Genomic DNA, 20,489 nt, shown 5'->3' with positions numbered 1-20,489 from the left:
GCTTAAATTCTAGTGCATCGACCGTTTGTTGATGTATTAGCTCAGTCTTAAGTGGGAGTGAGATGGCCCAGGAGAAAACTGAATGAGTTGGAGGAGGTAATTTGTGAATGAGCCCTCCTGCCAGTTATCCCTGTTGGTCCCTGGTCAACCCTGCCCCTTTCTTCCTTTGTGCAGCCCAGGTATGCGTTTTGCTGGCTGCCTCCAGCTGTCACCTGTGCCTTCTCCCTTTAGACCAGCTATTTTCTGACTTTTTCCTTGCTTGTTTCTCTAAAATAAGTGTCAGTATGTCTTTTAGATTTATTATTTAGCTTTTACTAAAAACCCAACACTAATGCCTTGTGCTAATTGAAGTATGTTTTTGTTCTTATTGTTGACTCATGGGGGCCTCTCAATTCAACTATGACTCATGGCCCTTCTATGAACACTCAAGCTCTACAGTCATTAACACAATGATGATAGGTCGAATCCCAGCCAACAAACAAGGCACCCTGATGACACAGGGGTTTAAAGTGTTCATCTTTTGACAGAAACATTGGCAGTTTGAACCCACTCGCTGGTCTGTGATAGGGAGCTCTTGTGACCTAGTGTGAGAAGCTGAGGCACACAGTTCAAATCTACCAGCAGCTCTGCATAAGAAAGATGGGCATTCTCCTCCCATGCAATTTACTGTATCTGAAAACCTGCTAAAGAGTCAGCCATGTGTCAGTTCCTACTCGACTCCACAACACACAACAGCAGCTGCTCAGTGGGAGCAAAGACTTTTGTGAACTGCCCCGAGATTACAGCCGGGGCAGCCCTCTAGGACAGGTCTACTGTGTCTTACAGTCAGAATCAACTCCACAGCACACAACAATAAGCACATGATTAATTTGCTCAGCTACAAATGAAAGGCTGAGGGTTTGAACCCACGCAGAGGCAGCTCAGAATAAAAGCCTGGCTGGCTAGTTCCAGAACTAGCCGTGGAAAACCTTACAGAGCCTGCTGTCACATCCCTGGTAGTGGCCAGCAACATCGTAAAAGAGCTAGCGTCTCAGCACACCACAGGTAGACCCTCCTTAGTCAGATTCTTTCACTGACTTTACATAGGAATGAAGACTACATTAACAGAGCAATGATTTAAAAAAATTGTAACTTGGGAGAGACTGGAGAACATTAAGTGGACTAACTCAGCCCCTTAAGGACAAATATTGTGTAAGACCATTATTGTAGAAATATTGTTATTATGTGCCGTCAACTTGTTTGCGACTCATAGCAACAACAGCCCTAAATCCTGCTCTACCCTGTGCCAACCGCACTGCCTCTGACACACCCATCCCAATTACCCCAGTCACCGAATCAATCCATCTCATAGAGGGTCTTCCCCTCCTGCACCGTCCTTCCACCCTTCCAAGCATGATGTCCCTCTCCAAGGACCGGTCCCTCCTTATAAAATAAAAATTTATTTTTTAAAAAATGACATTAATGTATTTGCTTTACCTCTATTTATTTAAAATTGTTATTTAATTTTTACTGCATTTTTTTAAATGATTGTGGGAGGAAATAACAAACAAAATCAACAGAACTGATTTAGAAGGTGCAGGTCCAGGTCCAGGTCTAGGGTCATAAGATCATATTCAACGTCTCTTTGGCTCATAGGTTTCTTTGTTCATGTTTCACTAATCGGGCTGCCTTTGCTGACTCTCCCTTTTGTGCCCTTTGTAGGACTGCGCACGCAAGGGCTAAAGCGGATGCTGCTGACCAGGCTGCGCTGGCTGCCCGCCAGGAGTGTGACATCGCGAGAGCTGTGGCCAGGGAGCTGTCGCCTGATTTCTACCAACCAGGTAGGATAGTTTTCCTTTTTGAGAAGGAGCAAAGCCATAAGCTTTTAATGTGGTCATTTTCGTTTTCTACACAATCAACCTTTTAAACTACAAGGTCTATGCATCTTGAGTCCCAGTAATAATAGATAATAAAGCATGTAACAGGTTATCTGAAGTCTGAGAGTACTTAGTACTAGAGAAGTACTACCATTAACCACTGAGTATTACCATTAACCATTGAGAGCCCACACACACCCACACACACACACCAAGCAAATGTAAATAGCAAACATTGAACTGACAGCCGTTAACCAAATCAGAAGTTAAAGGAAGTGTTTGATTGTAAGCAATGCTGATGCTGTATAAGAGCCTAAATTTAGAGGCACCTGTAACAATATTAGAGGAGAATGAAGAGTTTTGTGACTATTGGTTTTTAAGTGTAACTCAATGAAAGCTCAAAGAAGTGGCTAGGGGATAAAACACTGTACCACCTACAGACTACTGCTCAGATTAAGGAGGCAACCTTAAAAAAAGTAATTAAAATTTGGTCATCTGCCTCCAAATGTTATATAATAGCAGTAATTTACTCTTTTTATATATGGGTTTCTCCATTTCTTATAAAATCCTACTGATTTAAAAAATTCATATTTATTTGCATACAAAATTTGTATAAATTATGTTTCACATTCCTTCATTCGTATTGTATTTCATATAATCATTCCCATACATTTTTATATATTAGTCACCATTGATCTATGCCCACTGTTATCCCATCTTGTCAGGCCCCCCACTGGAGCTTTCTTAATTCCTTCAGATCTTTCCTCTGCCCACCAAACTCTGTGACTTCATGGCATCTCCCATCCCCACATGTAACCTCCCCTTCCCTTTCCCCATTGGACTTTTGTACACATCATACTAGTTAACCTATTTTTTACAATACTGGTGTTCTGCAATGTTTATGAGATGGAGCTTGTTTACTCAGCATAATGCTCTCCAGTCTCTCCTGTGTTATATTTAGTAATTTTTTAAAATTGTTGCTCCTGAGTGCTACATAGTGTTCCAGAATATACCATAATTTCCCAATCCATTCATTTGTTGATGGACATCTGGGCTGTTTTCCATCTTTTTGCCATTGTGAATAACACTACTGTGAACATCAGTGTGCAAATCCCCATTTGTATAACAGTTGTTTTTCTCAGGGTATATTCCAAACAGTGGAATAGCTGGGTCATATGGAATTTCTGTGCTCAACTTTTTGAGGAAACACTTTTTAAAGTATCTGGTGATCCACAAAATTTTCAGATTTCTGAGTATTAAACAAATGGTAAGAATTGTCCACGTTGAATAGGTGAAGAGAAGGTCAAACTGAAGTGAATAGACAGTGAGACATTACATGTACTGACTGTAGTTAACTATCTGCACCAGGACCTACACTCCAAATGAAGGGGAAGGGAGAAAAACAAAATAAAGATTAGGGTGTGCCTAACGAAAAAGAAAAAGACTTTTCAATACTGGTTTTTCATTCAGCCAAGATCCCTGACGAGAACTCTGTCCCTCATCCAGCAGACCTTACTGTGTAGATGTCTATTACGTGCTTGATACAGTGAAGGGGAAACTTTGCTAGAACCTACACAGCTGGGCATCCCTGTGTCTAAATAAACAAGATATGTCAAAGTGAAAGAATAGCAAGATCATCTATGAACTGAAACCTAACTGAGATAAAAGATGTAGGAACACAAAGGAAATGTCCTGGACAGTTTCCATTTTTTTCCACAAAGGAAGGCACCAATGAGAGGCCAGATTAATAAGACTCCATTTTTCTAAGAGAAGGGCATGTTGAGGCATGTTCATTGATCAATAAAACCACCACAGTGATTTCTATAATCTAAGGAAGGCAACCAATGATAATGGGGTGTTGCCTTTCATGGGCATATTTTTTATATACCACTGGATGGAAATATAACTCATTTCATATTTGGACATCTTTCATGAAGAAAGGGACACTTTCCTTTTAAAGAAAAAATAGGACCTCTGATAGAATCTCCTTGAGTGAAGTGAAATCACACTTCCTGGTACCAGTGTGCATCAGTGACCCACCTGTTCCAGGGTGTGAGCTGTGGTAAGCGTTCTGCTATCCGACAGCGGTTGTTCTGTTCACTCAGTGGTACTGACCTCGTGAAGATCCGCAGCAAGTAGAGACAATGGCCCTTCACAGAACAGTTCTGGGTTTGAACTGTGTGAAAGGAAACAAGCTTCCTATTGTTGTCTGGGTGATAATTTCTTGGTTATGTTGTGAATTCTGCTGAAGAATCAGCTGCCTATAACTTTTCCATGAGGTGTGACCAAGAGGTAAATGATACGGGCAGTCTGCTCAGTTTCCCAGGCTGCCTTTTCTGGTATAAAAGCATTTGAGAGGAAAAAAAATATTGTGGGAAAATGTAATGCCATCCCTTCTTAGCTAGTACAGCTTCATATAAGCAAGTTGTCTGTCAGTAGTGAATTCATGATGGCAGCCTAAGCTGACAACGAGTCCATTTAGGACAAGAGCTATGGGTAAAGGCCTCTGTCCCCTGTGACCCATGGTTAGCACTTCTAGGCAAATGTGTGAAGGCCTTCTCTGTACAGACTATTACTGATCTTCCCAAGGGAGCATTACTCAAGCTTTCCACCCCGCATTAACAGGGTGATCAAACGAGATAGACATTTTCTAAAAGGGCTGAAAAGTCAGGCTGCTCATTTCATTTCCATTGCTCGGATATAAATGTTTCCATTGTTGGGAATGCAAGTGTTGTGCATAGTATTTGTTAACCCTTGGAAAAAGGACATCTGTCATGCTACGCGTTTTGAATACTAGCTCAGTCAATTGTGTTTTTCAGCAATATTTTCAGATACTTACTGTCTCTGTTTAGCATGCCTTCATTGCAAAGCTGTACTGTTCTCTGGTTCCACTAAATAAAACCATAGCTCTACAGGATGGCTATTTCACTTAAACTGTGGTTGTTGTGGTTGTTATGTGCCGTCAAGTCGCTTGTGACTCATAGCGACCCTATGTACAACAGCCCTGAACGCTTCTCTGTCCTGTGCCAATTTTACTGTCACTCATCCCAATTACCCCAGTCACTTAATCAATCCACCTCATAGAGGGCTTTCCTTTCCTGCACTGTCCCTCCACCCTACCAAGCATGGTGTCCCTCTCTAAGGACCGGTCCTTACAACCTGTCCAAAGTATGTTAGATGAAGCCTCAGAATCCTTGCCACCAAGGAGCAGCCCAGTTTAACCCTCTCCAGGATGAATCTGTTTTCCTAGCAGTTCATGGTACCCTCAACACTCCAGATCTAATAAATGATTACCGTAATTGCAGCAGTGGGCAAGGCAGAGATCATGACAATGGCGCAGAATAGGCCAGAGTTCCAGTCTGTTGTTCAGAAGGTTGCTATGAGTCGTTGTCAACACAGTGACTCCTTACAACAATAAATAATTAAAAGCAGTGACTCTGTCGATATTTAAAATAGCAGTGACAGATCTCAGCACACAGGACCCCACCGTAGGACAGATTGACAGATAATGTGGTCGAGGGCGTTGCTTATGCTCATAGAAAACTCCCCTACCATCAGTATGAGCCCAACAGAGCCGTTCCTCTGAAGCCAAGAAATAAACTGTTTTCTAAGAGTTAAACTTTATCATGAGCCCTGATATACCAATATGGAGATGTAAAGTGATCCCAAGTGGTCGAATAGCTTCAAAAACAAGGAGACTTGCTTGTAACCTGATTGAATATATTAACATCTCTGAGGAAAAGAGTTGGTCACCCAAAAGGAAAGCATTTGAGGCAAAAATTGGCAGTATCCATCCAGACACTGTCCAGAAGAGAGGCCTTAGCCACAACTTGGCAGTACTGGCATCTCCTTGGCAAGGGCATTTCTATTGAAGAATAAAGGGAGCTGATACACGATACATGATAATGATCTTCCCTACCAAGGAAATGAGGTATCAGCACGCGTCCCTTGGCCCATGTGGCATTTACACAACCCATGGTCAACTAATTGGCCTTCTGGTGTTGTACATCAGACTTGTGAACGTCGACAGTGTGAATCTGCCCCACAGGATGGCTCTGCTTCGCAGTACAGATGAAACCAGATTTCTAAGCTAGTAAGGCTGAAAGAAGACGTTGGTTGAGGGATCACCAAGGAAATAGGGGAATTGGAATAGGGAAAATTAGACATGTGTTTCTTTGTCATATTTTTCATTTTCCTTTGGGTCCATGTACGTAATTTTGTTTTCAAGTGATGTTAATTTAAGTAAGGTGAAAATTTTTTGTTAGGGATGAGAGATGATCATTGTTGTGAAAACAGATTGAGAAACCCTGCCCAGAATGTGGTACACTGTTAGCTTGAGTCACATTGGGAGGTAGCCAGCCTGTTTCCCAGAGCAACATCTCAGTAAGCTTTGTTTAACTGTGTTTAAGCATGCACATGTTCATACACTACACATCAGCTAGTTAGAGAAGAAGTTAGTCTTTAGTATTGTTTATTCCAGGACACTGTTAACAAGGCTTCCATTTCTGGGATGAATTAGAAGTTCTTTAGAAATCAAGGCATATTTTCTTTAACTGTCAATGTTGTTGTGGTGTTGTTATGTTGAGTTGAGTTGCTTGCAACTCATAGCTACCCTGTGTACAACAGCCCTGAACCCTGCACTATTTTAAGCCAACTTCATTGTCTCTGACATACCTACCCCTATTACCCCAGTCACTGAGTCAATCTATCTCATTTATTGTCTTTCTTTCTTTCACTGTCTGTCCACCCTTCCAAGCATAATGTCCCTCCCCAAAGACTGGTCCCTCCTTGCAACACACCCAAAGTATGTCAGACAGAGCTGCAAAATCCTTAACCTCCAAAGAGAAGCCTGGTTTCACCCTCATCAGGATGAACCCTGTTCGTTCTCTAAGCAGTCCATGGTATATTCAACACTTACATCTGGTTTTTTCTCCCCTAAGAAAATGGAATTGTACTGGAGTAAATGATTCTAAACGTACTCAAACTCTAAATTCTTAATACATTTTTTTCCAGAGGAAAAGAGAAACTGAGCAATCCATTAATTGATATTAGTTTAATAATTCATAAGCTTTCTGATTATTAGCCCTTACTTTCTAATCCCAGTTTGTTCCATTTTCCATAAATATACCTTGAGTGTCACCCACACAGAAGAGACCATGGCGGTTGTTCCCTTTCTGTATTCTCAGACCTTGTGGCTTTGTTACAGATGTAGCCATAAAGCTCTATAGGGAAGGAAGTCTTTCCACATAGAACAGAAAAGTGATCCAGCTACTCACTACAGAATCTTTTTAGTATCTGTCAGTCTGATCCTCATTCATTGAGTGTCAGTCTCCACAGGAAATAATCCCGTTTCTATCTAACGCTGTTGCGGCAGAGCATTTGTTGTCAGCACTGCCCTCACAGATGTTTGTTTTGCGGACTCTTCGTGGTGCTCTTTCTGCCTGTTGCCAGCCCCCCAAGGCTTACCTAAGAAGAACTAGCTGACACCCTGCTGCTCTCCATCTGCCCTATCTGTGCAGAGCACTCTTGCCAACTGTAACAAGTAACCTTTCCGTGTTGGTGGATGATGTAAGTTGAATGCTGTTTCATATTGTGTGGCCTGTCAGTGGACAGGCAATCTATGACTTCTTTACCGAGTGAAACACCAGGGGGGGGAAAACCTCTCCAACTCCCTGGTACTGTCTATAAAAACAGATGAAAATGCTGACTGGAACAGCAATCAACACTTGTTGTAATTTTCCTCCCTGACCACATCCTGACTGGTCTTTAATGAACTGCTGCATCTCATCAACTTTATGTTTCTGGCATTGTAGTGCTGACACGCGTTAGTACACAGGGCGAGCGGCAGGCTCACTGGGTGTCTTCCAAGATTAAGTAGTCCAGGAAAAAGTTCTGTTCACTGCATTATAGTAAATGTTTTGTTTCAAAAAGCACTTCATCCTACTCTGGAAAAACGAACTCTATATCCTTGTGGAGATGGCCAGTTCTCATTGGAATTCACCATATTGGAACCATTTCAAACTGCATGTGGTTGGATCAAGGAGCCCTGGCAGGATAATGTATTCGGTATTGGGCGTAGTTCAAATACACCAGCCATTCCAAAGCAGAAAAACGGACCATTTAAATTCTCCTCTAAAGATTTAGAGCCCCAGAAACCCGATGGAGAATCTTTGTGAGTCAGAAGAGATTAAGCAGCAGTGAATGGGTAGTTGGCTAAAACTAGAGTTAGGTCCACCTTCAGGTGGAGGAGCCATTACTTTTTAGCCATTTTTAAATGCATGCCAAAAGTAGTTGTTATTAGTTGCGGTTAACAATGCTAACTCATTCAACCCCATGTGTGCCAACTAGACCTGCTCCATAAAGTTTTCAGAGGCACCACTGGGTAGCTTTGATCTGCCAACCTTTAAGCTAATAGTCAAACACCTAACTATTGCATCGCATGGGGATTCCATTAACAAAGGTAGGATTTAAAAAAATAATAATAAAAAAAAATCTGAAAGCATCCAAAGCCATTTAGATCGGTACAAATGACCTGAAAGACACATCTTAGGAGAATAGACATAGGAAGTGTTTTTCCTAATATATAAAGGACAAGAAAACTGCATCCAAAGAGTATTTTTTAATCAGATTAGATTTTTAAACCTCGGACTTTTTTTAAAGCTTCTAAAGAAGTGAGTAGACTGATACTTGAGTGTTAATATGATAAGAAATACATTTAATAGAATCTAAAAATCTAACTTCAGAAGTCCATTACTCCTGGTTATTTCAGTAATCAACTAACTCTCAAGTTGACCTATTAGTGCTAGTATAAATTAACAAACAGGAAGAGTTCTAGCCTTAAAAGCATTTGAAGACATGGTTTTTATATGTTTTACTGATTTTTGCTCTTTTTCCAGATAGATAAAATGTGTTAAGTGCTGACTTTTAGAAATTTTTATTTAAAATCATTATGATTTATAATTATTCGATTGTCTACATTTTCCCCAAGTACATAGTCTCTTGTAGCTGTGTTTTAATGGTCCTATTCTTTGCTGGCTGGTGTCAGTTTTGCTAAAATCTATCAAAGCAGCTCCCATTTCTGCTTCTGATCTGCGATCTGCAGTGAATGCAGGTGGGATACAGGCCACCAGAATACATCCTGAGGTAGTTTGCACTACCAGCATGGCACAGTCCCAGAACAAGCAAATGGGCTTTGTATGACAGCTTTATTCTTCATGGCTCCATGACTCTGCCCTCCAGCCTCAAGAACATATAACTAGTAATGTTTGCCTTTTCCCTCATTCTTTTCTGCATCAGTATTTTAAGTTAAACACTAGGTTTTAATGTGCTTGTCAAAAGCACACATGTGTACGTTTTCATACAAAAATATTTTCTGCACTTAACACACTAAAGACATGGCTATCTTTCTTCCCACAGACCAGCTGGTGGCTCCAAACTGTGTTCCTTTTTGTTGGGCAGTACAGTTCCTTACCCACCGAGCCACGTTCCCAAAAGATGCAGAAGTACTTTAGAACATATATAATCGAGTCACTGGTGTGTGGCTTAAATTAAAAATCCCTCAGCTCCAAGGCCTTGACTCTTAAATTCTGCATGGTACATCTTCATACCTAGATGATTATTACAATAGTGCTGTAAAATTGAGTGACAGTCAACTGCATGCAAAGCCAAAAGAAAGTTCTGAATCAGAGGCTTCCCCTTCTCTGTGTGTGCTGTTGTGTGAGTGCCGACCTTCCCCATTCAATGAGATACCTTTCCCTGGACCAGTAAGTAATGCTTATATTTCTTAAAAAAAGGGGAAATTGCTAATTTAAAATGGAGAATAATTCCAGGTTTTTTAGGAAAATCCCTATTAAAAACATGCAATTTTGACATATTTGGGGAGTGAGAAATACTATTTTATTCAAAACAATTGAAAAACATTTCTTATACTGAGATGTATGCGAGAAATACTGTAATTTTGACTCTAGGTACAACGTATGGTAAATGATGTCTAGACCAGTGTTCTCATTTCTGGTTTGAACTATTAAATGACATTTTACCTTGACCCATGTAACTTGGTTTTCCAGGTCCTCTTATTTCTATAGCAGTAAAATAAGAATAGTAATAATGATGCATATTTCCTAAGATTTTGGTGAGGCTTTAACTTTTAGCAAGTACCTAAATAGCGGTATGATTACAGTTTTCACTCAATGATTGTTGGAAGAGTAATTACAAATGTAAATAGGCAATATGGATGTTTCACAGTTAAGGATAATTGCTCTGGAGAACCTCTGTAAATCTTAAATTAGTTTGTCATAGTTTAGGCGTAAGAGAGGAAGGAAGAATACAAATTAACAAAAGCTGATTAACTCTGAGGAAGCTCATAGGAAAGGTCTCATCTTTTATATACAAACCATATTGCCAACTCTCGCCCATTTGCCAGAATGTACGAGGGTCACCGGATAATTGACCTTAGTTGTGCTATAAACCCGCAGTCTGAGCCTCGAGCAGTACAAATCTACCAATTGCTCTTTGAAAGAAATATAGGTCATATCCCCCTGTGACTTTTTAGCCTTAGAAGCCCAGTGGAGGTTCAGCTGGAAGTGTGTTCCAACTCAACAGCAATGAATTTGAGAAATTAATAAAATTCAACGTGACAATGCATGAAGATGTAGGTAAATGATGCAAGGGCATTAAGAGGTAAAGTACTTAAAAAGAGGGCATTGATTTGGAACACTGAAAACCCCCCAAACCCTCAACATCCTATGATCATTTTGTTCCTTTGCTCTTAGCCTGTCCCCCAAATCTCCCCATAAAACAATAATATACCAGTGTTACTTTTTGGAAATGAAAATTTACTTATTGATAAAAATAACATGATGGTTACAAGCAACTCTAAAAGAAAAAGGGAAAACATTCCTGAGAATGCAGACCATAGACAACCACTTTGTCCCATTTTTTGCCCCTTGAAATACCGCCAAACATGAATCCTTGGTTTCACAGACGTGAAAGGACGACTCTTAAGTTATAAGTTATTTTATGCACTGCAACGTAAACCAGAGAAATATTCCTAATTAGGATGTCTAAATGACCCTTTGATGAAGATCATAAAAATAGGCCATCTCCAGATCCTCTTACAGTGTGGATACTTTATTAATTTTTCAGACGTATGTAAAAGTCAGCACATTTCTTTATTGAAGTGGATGTGTTCAGTGTTTTAGTATGTGATATAATTCAAATAAGCTAATGAACTGTTTTTGCCACCAGTGCTCCATTGAGATGAATCTACCTGTGGGCTTTACAAGTATTATCAACACTGAAATTACTGAAAGAATCAAAACTTTTAACTTTCATGTCTATCAAAAAATGAACATGATGGTATATACTGTTTCAAAAGCATCTTTTCATCATTATATAATTCCTATAGAGGAATAAAATGTGTTTACAAAGGCCTGTAAGTAAGCTTTAAAAAGATAAGTCTGACTTAGGAAAATATGTGTAATTTCCATATATTTATTAATAAGTTTATATATAAAATATTTATTATATAGATATAGTTAGAGTGATAACATATAAGACTTCCCCCCTAATTTTTATCTTCTCACTTTGATTCTACTGCTTTTTCTTTATGCAGGTCCAGATTACATCAAGCAGAGATTTCAGGAAGGTGTAGATGCTAAAGAAAATCCAGAAGAGAAGGTACCAGAAAAGCCACCATCACCAAAGGAATCACCTCACTTTTATTGCAAAGGCACGACACCCCCAAGGTCTCCTGAGCCAAGTCCCAAGCAGAGCCATTTTCCCCAGCCTCCCTGCCCAAAACCCCAGAAGAAGCAAAACAACAGGTCATGGACAAGACTCAGTTCATACAGAAGGAGGGTGTCTGACGAGCAAGTGATGGCCATTGTCAATAAGCCCTTGATGGGAGCAGTCGTCCCCCAGTCCAAGTACTCCGGCCGCCACCACATCCCCAACCCTGGTAATGGGGAGCTGCATTCCCAGTATCACGGCTACTACGTGAAACTGAACGCACCCCAGTACCCTCCAGAAGATACGGAGGAAGGCGAGGGGTCTAGTCAGTCCTCTTCAGCACTGGTGCACAATAAGTGGAGTCCCTCCAAATCTTTGACAAAACCAGTTGCCAAAGAAAGCAAAGCTGAGCCAAAAGCTAAGAAGTCTGAACTTGCAATACCAAAGAATCCAGCAAGCAATTCGTGCCCTTCTTTGGAAAAAGAAGCCAATTCAGTAAGTTTTCCATGTCTGACATATTTTTTTGTTTGTTTTTGTTTTTTTATTTTTTTTACACATTTTTATTTGTAAACTGAATAATATTCATAAATATCAAAATGAGAAATATATGACTGAAAGGTAACTATAATCCAAATAATTTGTAAAAGCCTGCAGTTTTTTCTGTGCATCTTATTAAGCAAACAGAAGTTTAGTCTTAATACATTCTTAACACATTCCTAGCTTGGGATATCTCGACTTCTCAGGCATAAATCCCTCCATCCTCCCTAGACCACGCACCTTAAACAAAACCCAGGTTGACGAGTCCTTACCATTTTATTGCAGTGTCGTGTTTTTGGCAGTCAGACCCTTTACCAGCACTTCCGTTACTTTAAACCATGGTAGCAAATTTGCTCATGGCTAAAAAGTGATCAAGGGCCTGCCATTCTCAGTGCTTCAGGGAGGAGGAAGTCTCTTCAATCATTTGCTAAGGACTTGGTCCTCCTTTTGACCTCAGCAACAGTATGTGTTTGTTGTTGTTGTTGTTGTTGTTGTTGTTGTTGTTTTGTGCGTTGGCCGGGAAGCAACAGTATGTTTAAACAAAAGAACCATAATAGTTGACAAAGCAAAAATATATTGTTAGTTGTCATTTAGTCAGCTCCAACTCGTGGTGACCTTATATATAACAGAATCAAATGCAGCTAGTCTTAAGTAAACTTGAAGCTTTAAGTTTTCATGTTTGAGTTCATTGTTGTAGTCATCCTGTGAGTCCGCCATATTGACGATCTGCCTCATTTTCTCAGACCTTCTACTTTTCCAAACATAATGTTCTTTAACTAGTTAGTATTTGGTATTTCCAGATGATATGGCCAAAGAAAACAAGTGCAAGACTTGCCAGCCTTGCTGTTTTTTTTTTTATTATTTTGTTTCTTTAGGTTTTTTACTCTATTAATATTTGTTTTTAATTCCTGACAATATAAAACTAAACTGAAATTCATCAAAATTCCATTTTTAAATTTCTTATCAACAAAAAGAAATAAAATTTATGAGACAGAAAACCCAAAATCAGCAAAAAGCATATAAAACTGGGAATAGATTTAGCGTCACAGAGGAGGATAAAGTTGATTAGAAATTGAACGAAATTACAAATTGTTGAAGCCACTGACCAGAACGATTTCAGTTGTCTGTTTTTTAGCTTTTGTGAATTATTCTTATAAATATTTAATTATGTTTTATTAGTAGCCAGAACATTTTTCTTTCCCAAATGAGAACTGAAAATTTTCAATAACTTAATAGTACTACTTTGGTCTTAAAAACTACTCCGAGTGTATATCTTCTTCCAATTTCAGGCTTCTGGAAGATGCCGCTCTGTTATCATTAATTAGTCTTCAGCATCCTGGGTCTTTATTATTGGGTCAGAAACTGTGTTATTGATTAAAATCTATAATCTATTCAAATGAGATTTATTTTAATGACTTTTAGACAATATTTTATCAGTCTACAGAATTTTAAAAATATGAAGCTAAGTATTCATTGATAAAAGAAAGAAAAGTTGACTGACCTGTTGAAAATTTTCATGCCTTTGAAAGACAGGCACTGGGCTTAAATGTAGCTTAGGGAAGAAGCCAAAGTCAGTTCCTAGTAATTTCGTAAAGACACAGTAGTCTAATGGTCTTGATTAACATTTTGGACAAGAATAAACCTCTAGTTTCTTTTTGTTCAGTATACTCATAGGCAAAACAATTAAAATCTGTAATGAATATATATATATCTTACATTTCAGTTATTTTGCTAATATCTACAGTTCTCTAGTTCTTAGATTTTTTTAAAGTCTTATTTTTTAATTATGTCTGCTAACTTTAATTAAAATCACAACTAAAAATTACCCCACTTAAAAAAAAAAAAACATGAGGTGCTGTGGTGGCATAGTCCAAAGGAAATAGCTCTGTTAACCCTAATATATCTCTTGCAGTATGAATCCATCAGTAGCTCCTTGGGAGAAAGATGGGCACTCTTCTTTTCAGTTTACAACCTCAGAAACTCAGTGGAAGACCAGCCAGGAATGGTTCCAACTCAAGGGCAATGAGTTTGATAAATATAAGTTAATCAGATTAACATTCTGAAAGTAACCTCCATAGACAGAAGTTATTTTGAAGACAGAGTAACTTCATGGGGCCTAATTATTCAATTGTTTTAACATTCATAAGTCAGATATCTGAATTCTAATAGGACAATTATAGTAATTTTTTATTATTGTTAGGTGCCACCAGATTATCCTTGACTCATAGTGACCCCCAGTACTACAGATAGAAACCTTGCTCAATCCTGGACTCTCCTTATACTCTCAGTTGTGCATAAGTGCATTGTTGTAGTCACTGTGCAAGTCCGTCTTGTTGAATGTCTTCCTCTTTAGCTGCCCTTTCTAAGCCTTCTGTCCTTTTCCAAAGACTGGCCAGTCCTGACAGCATGCTCCATGGATGTAAGGTTGAAGTCTTACGATCTTTACTTCTAAGAAGCAGTCTGGCTGTAGTTCCTCCAACACAGATTACTTTGTTCTTTGGGTAATGAATATTTTCAGTATTCTTCACCAATACCACAGCTCAAAGGCATCAGTAGTTCTGTCTTTTTCATTCTTTTTCCAGTTTTCGCATGCATGTGAAGCAATTGAAACTACCATGCCTTGAGTCACATACCCCTTAGTCTTTAAACAGATATTCTTGCTCTTTAGTATTTTTTAAGGGGGAAAAAAGCTAACTTTCTGTGAAATAGTGCTCACAGTTACATTTGGTAAATTTATAGCCTCCTTATGGTGGTCTATCCAGTGACAGCCAACTCAGAGGCACATGGTTCAAATGCACCAACTTCTCTACAGGACAAATATGGACAGTCTCCTTCCATGTGATTCACTGCCTCTGAAAACCCCCTGGAGAGTCATCTGTGAGTTGATTCTGACACAATGGCACACAACAACACAGTGTTTGAAAGAGCACCTGTGTGACTTATGTATGGAATCCTCTTGACTAACTCTCTGTGTCAACGCATTTTGCTTAGGGCCTGGCGGTCACGAGGGCTCCTTTCCCCTGCCCAGTGGAGAGAGAAGTCTCAGGTGGGCCTGGCCTCCCCAACTTAGCCTGTCTCTGCTGTGACAGGAAGCAGAATTCAGGATGAGCTGGGCACCTTCATTTGAAGAGTCAGAAAGCTGCCTTTCATAATGCTGACAACTGTTTTCTTCCTAGAAAGTAAAAGGACACAATTGTTATAAAAGTAGTGAATTACCTTTGAAACTAGAGTACTACCAATGTTTTGAGATGGGAAAGCAGTTATGTTACATGTTGATAAATAATAATTGAAACAGTTTTTCAAAACAAACTGAAAATAAAACAGACATTTAAGGGAAAACCAAAATTAATCCAAAAGTGCTTTTAAGGGGTGACAGAAAGATCCAGTTTGATTCAGAATTGCCATTTTTAGGGTGGAAGACTAAACTGAATCTGGACTTCCAGTCACCCATCTTCTGTCACTGAGGCAGTGTAGGTTAATGATTAAGAGCATGGGCTCTGATGCCAAATTTCTTTGATTCAAATCCCAGCCTTGCTTTTCTTACAGCTGTGTGACCTGGAGCAGGTTTCCTAACAAAGTACTTACAAAGTACTATTAGAAAATAACTCAAAAGCATTGGCTACTGACACTGCTAAAACATAAAGATGGCACATTTTAGTAGATTCTGATTCAGCATCAGGGTGAACAGTGGAAGCGCTGATCTAGGTATACAGAAAGTACCCTGAGATCCAGGCTGAATCTCAGAGCAGCTGAATTACAGCAGTATGAGCAGCAGGAGAACGGAGCTCTGGCAGGGATTACTCTACCACCTTCCTCAGGAAGTTTGTGACCTGTGTGGGCACTGGCTGTGTGTGCTCTCACGTCCCTTAGGAATCCCTTCAATGTGATGCTGAAAGCTGTGGAGGATTTTGAAACAGAAGCTCTAGTGGGAACTGGTAGACAGATCTTTTGAGCCACATCAAGTAAGTGAGGAGAAGGGGTCTTGTGGTCAAGAAGCCTGACTAGTTCTGAAAACTGTGTGAGCTTTTATTCTCAGCCACCGTTCTGATCAGCATCCAGGATCATTTTGAGATTCACTTTATCATTGTTTTCAGCTGATATAAAGTTTAAATATCTCTGTCCTGTAGGGTTTGAACATCACGTTAAAAGTTAAATAAAAGAAAGAAAGTAGATGAATATAATTAAACTTTTGCCATTGACACTAATTTAATAATACCCTTTTGAGAGGATAGTTGTAAATAATTCTAATGCTACCAGCAGAAAATTCCTCATAGTTTTAAATAAGCAACAGTTAAACTTTTTTTATAAAAAAAAAAATCTTGAGTTAAACATTTTTCCAGAGTTTTCAACTTCCAGCATTTATTTTCCAATTGTTGGAAAGTCTTCTTCCAGTCAAGACAGGCATGCGCTTTGCCCTGCAACAGCTTTTTATTGCACCTGTCCCAGTCAGTCTTGAGAAGCAAGACTGCTGCTTTTCCTTTTTTTTTTTATTTTGCTATTTTAAGCTCCCACTGGCCACCAGGGTCACATTTATGGGCCTTCACCTTAAAGTTTCCCAGCCTGTGCTCAGGCCAGGTAGCTGAAGAACACAGAAGGTCATGTTTTCATGACTGCCTCCTAAACATTGCTCCCCAGAATTTATCACCTGCTGCTGTTTGAACCTTTTATTGCTAGTTTACTTCCACACCCATGAGGCAGGAAAGGGTAGGATAGAAGGATTGAGAATGACAGAGAGGAAGTGGGGAAAGTGAGATTACACTATGGGCATTGTAATTAGTGTTCTGAAACAATATGTATGAATGACTGAATGAAAAATCAAATTTTCCCTGTAAACCTTCATGCAAATCACAGTTAATAACAGGTGAAAATAGCTTTATTAAAGGAGCCATACTCTTTTTCTATGATAAACCCATGTTTTCAGTAGATGACATAAAGGGTTAAGTGCATGACTACTAGCTCAGAGGTTGGTGATTCCGACCCACCCAGAGGCCACTTGGCTAGTAAGCCTGGAGATCAGTATCTAGAAGGTCACAGCCTTTAAAACTCTGAACCAGTTCTACTCTGCATGCCTGGGGTGCCTCTGAGTCAAACTGACCCAACAGTAAGGCAGCAATGTGTCCTCAGTGCAGAGAGGCCTGTGTATATGCTGGATAAGTCAAACCCACTCCTGTCGAGTCAGTTCTGACTCATAGTCCATCCACAGTGTGACCCTCTGCTGGGTTTTCAAGGCTGTAGATCTTTATGGAGGAGGCTGCCTCCCATGGAACAGCTGATGGATTCGAACCTATAACTATAATGTTTGCTCTTCTCTCCTATTTCTTTTCTTGCAAAGCTATAAAACTATAGTTTTATGACTTTACTTTTCTTGGTCTTCTTTTGTATCACTGTTACCTTTGGGGACTATCAGTTAGAACCCAAAGGACATGAAATGGTTCTCCGAGTTCTTAGCACACCCATGAACAAAAGCTAATCAGAGCATATAGAAGTAATAGCCCTCATTACTCTCTAAGCTGTGTTCTGATGATCATTTCCGTTCTTTTTCTGAGTTAAACAGGCTCATATTATTTATATGTCCTAAGTTAACCATAGAATTGGACAATGACTAGGAAGGATAGAAGAATTGATGCCTTTGAGCTATGGTGCTGGAGAATTTTGAATATACCATGGACTGCTAAGAGAACGAACAGGTTCATCCTGGAGAGGGTTAAACCAGGCTGCTCCTTGGAGGCAAGGATTCTGAAGCTTTGTCTGACATACTTTGGACATGTTGCAAGGAGGGACCAGTCCTTGGAGAGGGACGTCCTGCTTGGGAGGGTAGAGGGACAGGGCAGGAGGGGAAGGCCTTCTATGAGGGATTGATTCAGTGACTGGGGTAATCGGGGTGGGTGTGTCAGGTGGTGCAATTGGCACAGGACAGAGCAGGGTTTAGAGATGTTGTACATAGGGTCACTATGAATCACAAGTGACTCAGTGGCACATAACAACAAGCTAACCATTATTGAGAAGGACTGTTATTAAGGTAAATAGTTTTCCAAAATATTTACTGGCCATTATCAACATTTGTTTTGATATTACAGAAATTATGCTGTTATATGGTGTCAAGTCAAAACTATTGTCTGACCTGCCGGTGGTTTTTAGAGGCTGGGAACTTCATGAGAGATTGCCCGTCCTTCTCCCATGGAGTAATTGTAGCTGGTGGATGTGAACAGTGTGCCTTCAGGTTGGCAGTACAACTCCCTATCACTAGGCCACCAGAGCTCCCTAGAAATTAATTATAGACCCTAGAAAATAAGAATTTTTCTGATTGCAATTGGACATTCTCTCCCCCTTTAAGGGCAGTAAAACACATTTAAACAGTCATTTCACGATATTTTTAATGCTACTCAAGAATTCTATACTTCTTAATTATAAATACCACGGTTGTGTCTTCATGACTAGATTTGAAAAGGTGGGTTTTATATAAGGTATTAATTTAAAATAAAAGAGTTTCGTTATCTTGAACTAGTTGTTATTGTTAAGTACTGTCAGGTCAGAACCAGTCCACAGCTTACCCTTCAGTGTGTTTTCACAGGCAGTAAATCACACAGGAGGAGATTGCCCATCATACTCCTGCAGAGCAGCTGGTAGACTCAAATTGCATGCCTTTGGCATTGAAGTGCAACTTACCACTAGACCACCAGAACCCGTATTTATCAAAACAAAATTGATAGATGGGTAGATGATAGATAGATAGATAGATAGATAGATAGATAGATAGATGATAGATAGATAGATAGATAGATAGATAAATTTATTTCAGAATGTTGTGATTTGCCAGCTGAAAAAGAAAAATTCAACCTGAAAATAATTTCAGAAAGTGTTTATCTTTCCACATGTAGTTTTACTTTAAAGGAGTACTGTCCCCAAAAGGACCAAGAGAAAGCAGTTTCCCTTAGAGACTATTGCTCTCCAGATGCCACCCTCAGATTCCACCTGCCTTTGTGAAGAAAGTGGTCTTCCTTATCTGAATAATGCTTGAGCGAACAGTAAATGGGAATAAGTGCAGTTCCCATGACCCTATAGCCACAGTGTCATCTCCATCCCACTGTCATCTCATGTTCTGAGATCCATGAGTAAATTATTTTAAGGAATCTTTAGATTTTTTTAACTCACTCCTAATTGAAAGTTCATAAATTGCTCCATCTAAGTCTAGCCTATAGCTATTTTTACTTCATACCTTTTGGAACTGTTGTCATTATTCGTGCCTAATTTATCTAAGCCTTTTTGGTTGGGGAGGTGTGTGTGCAAACACAGTTGACTTTGTGATGAGGAGGGAAAATTACACTTGTTTTATTCTCCTTTCTTTCCAGGGCCCTAATTCAGTCATGATCGTCCTGGTTATGCTGTTGAATATCGGATTAGCCATTCTTTTTGTTCACTTTCTAACTTGATTGGAATTAGGAAAGGTAAGAAAATAGCCTTAATTTCTCTGTAACATCACACTATTTAACATTTTCTCATATCCAAATTTACAAATATTTTTTACATCTATTTATTGTCCTCCACTTTAACTGACTGTGCCTGGATGCGTTTCAGCATAGTTACTTAATGATGTAACTCTTTTGACCCTTCGGTGAAGTCTTGACAACTAGTGGTGTTAGCCCACAGTTTTCTACAGTGGTGTCATCCGCCTTTTAAGTGGCACACCTCAGTCAGACTGAAACTCGGGGAAGGAGGCTTGGAATTAGGATGGGATCGCGAGAGAGCTGAAACCTGGAAAAGTCAGCCAGAGGACCTGTTCAGTTCCCTCTGGGAGATCTCTGTGGCTCTGGGTTCCTCTGAGGGCTGAAGCAAGCAGCCAAGTTGGAGAGCAAAACTTAATAATTCTTTTTTAAAATCTACTGAAGCAGCCCCATCCAGCGAAGTTCTTGGCATTGGCTACTCCATCTGTCCTAGCAGAGTGACTAAACTGGAAATGTATGGAGCTGCATTTTTTTTTTAAATTGATGGAAGTCAACAGCTGCCTACTATTTTATGGTCTGACGTTTTTAATAGGGAGCTGAGAAAGGACTGCCCGAGGAATGCGGTCGCAGGATTGTGTTGCTGTGGAGGTGGTTCCAACGTTCACTCCTATCTCAGTAGAAGAAATAGGTAGCAGGATCACTCACCAGTCTTATGCCATGACCTGCTGCTTTAACATCTCCTGGAATGTTCTGGGAGAGAACGTTTCCTTTGCTTGTGCATGACTATGCTCATTTTTGCTATTTCTTTAAATATGATATAGAGTCACATCATGTGGTCCTGGCCAGACGAAGCACACTTCTTGCATCTCAAGGAAAAGAAGCAACAACAAAGAAATGATAGTGAAAATGTTTATTTTGATACAAA

At 39.6% G+C, this 20,489-nt stretch overlaps 1 protein-coding gene across 1 annotated transcript in view; it reads left to right on the top strand.

Moving 5' to 3' along the window:
* JPH1 (junctophilin 1) overlaps positions 1 to 19,552 on the top strand; it is a 78,266-nt gene extending 58,714 nt beyond the window's left edge. The window contains exons 7-10 of the mRNA XM_006880474.1: positions 1,149 to 1,156; positions 1,702 to 1,820; positions 11,470 to 12,080; positions 19,472 to 19,552. Of these exons, the coding sequence (XP_006880536.1) occupies positions 1,149 to 1,156; positions 1,702 to 1,820; positions 11,470 to 12,080; positions 19,472 to 19,552 (819 nt within the window). The remainder of the gene's footprint in view (positions 1 to 1,148; positions 1,157 to 1,701; positions 1,821 to 11,469; positions 12,081 to 19,471) is intronic.
* Positions 19,553 to 20,489: the final 937 nt, after the last annotated feature.

The sequence above is a fragment of the Elephantulus edwardii genome, unplaced genomic scaffold (genome assembly GCF_000299155.1).
Source record: "Elephantulus edwardii isolate Elephantulus edwardi_28Jun2011 unplaced genomic scaffold, EleEdw1.0 scaffold00008, whole genome shotgun sequence".
Lineage (NCBI taxonomy): Eukaryota > Metazoa > Chordata > Mammalia > Macroscelidea > Macroscelididae > Elephantulus > Elephantulus edwardii.
Note: the sequence above shows the minus strand (reverse complement) of the source record. Positions and strands in the feature narration are given on the sequence as shown.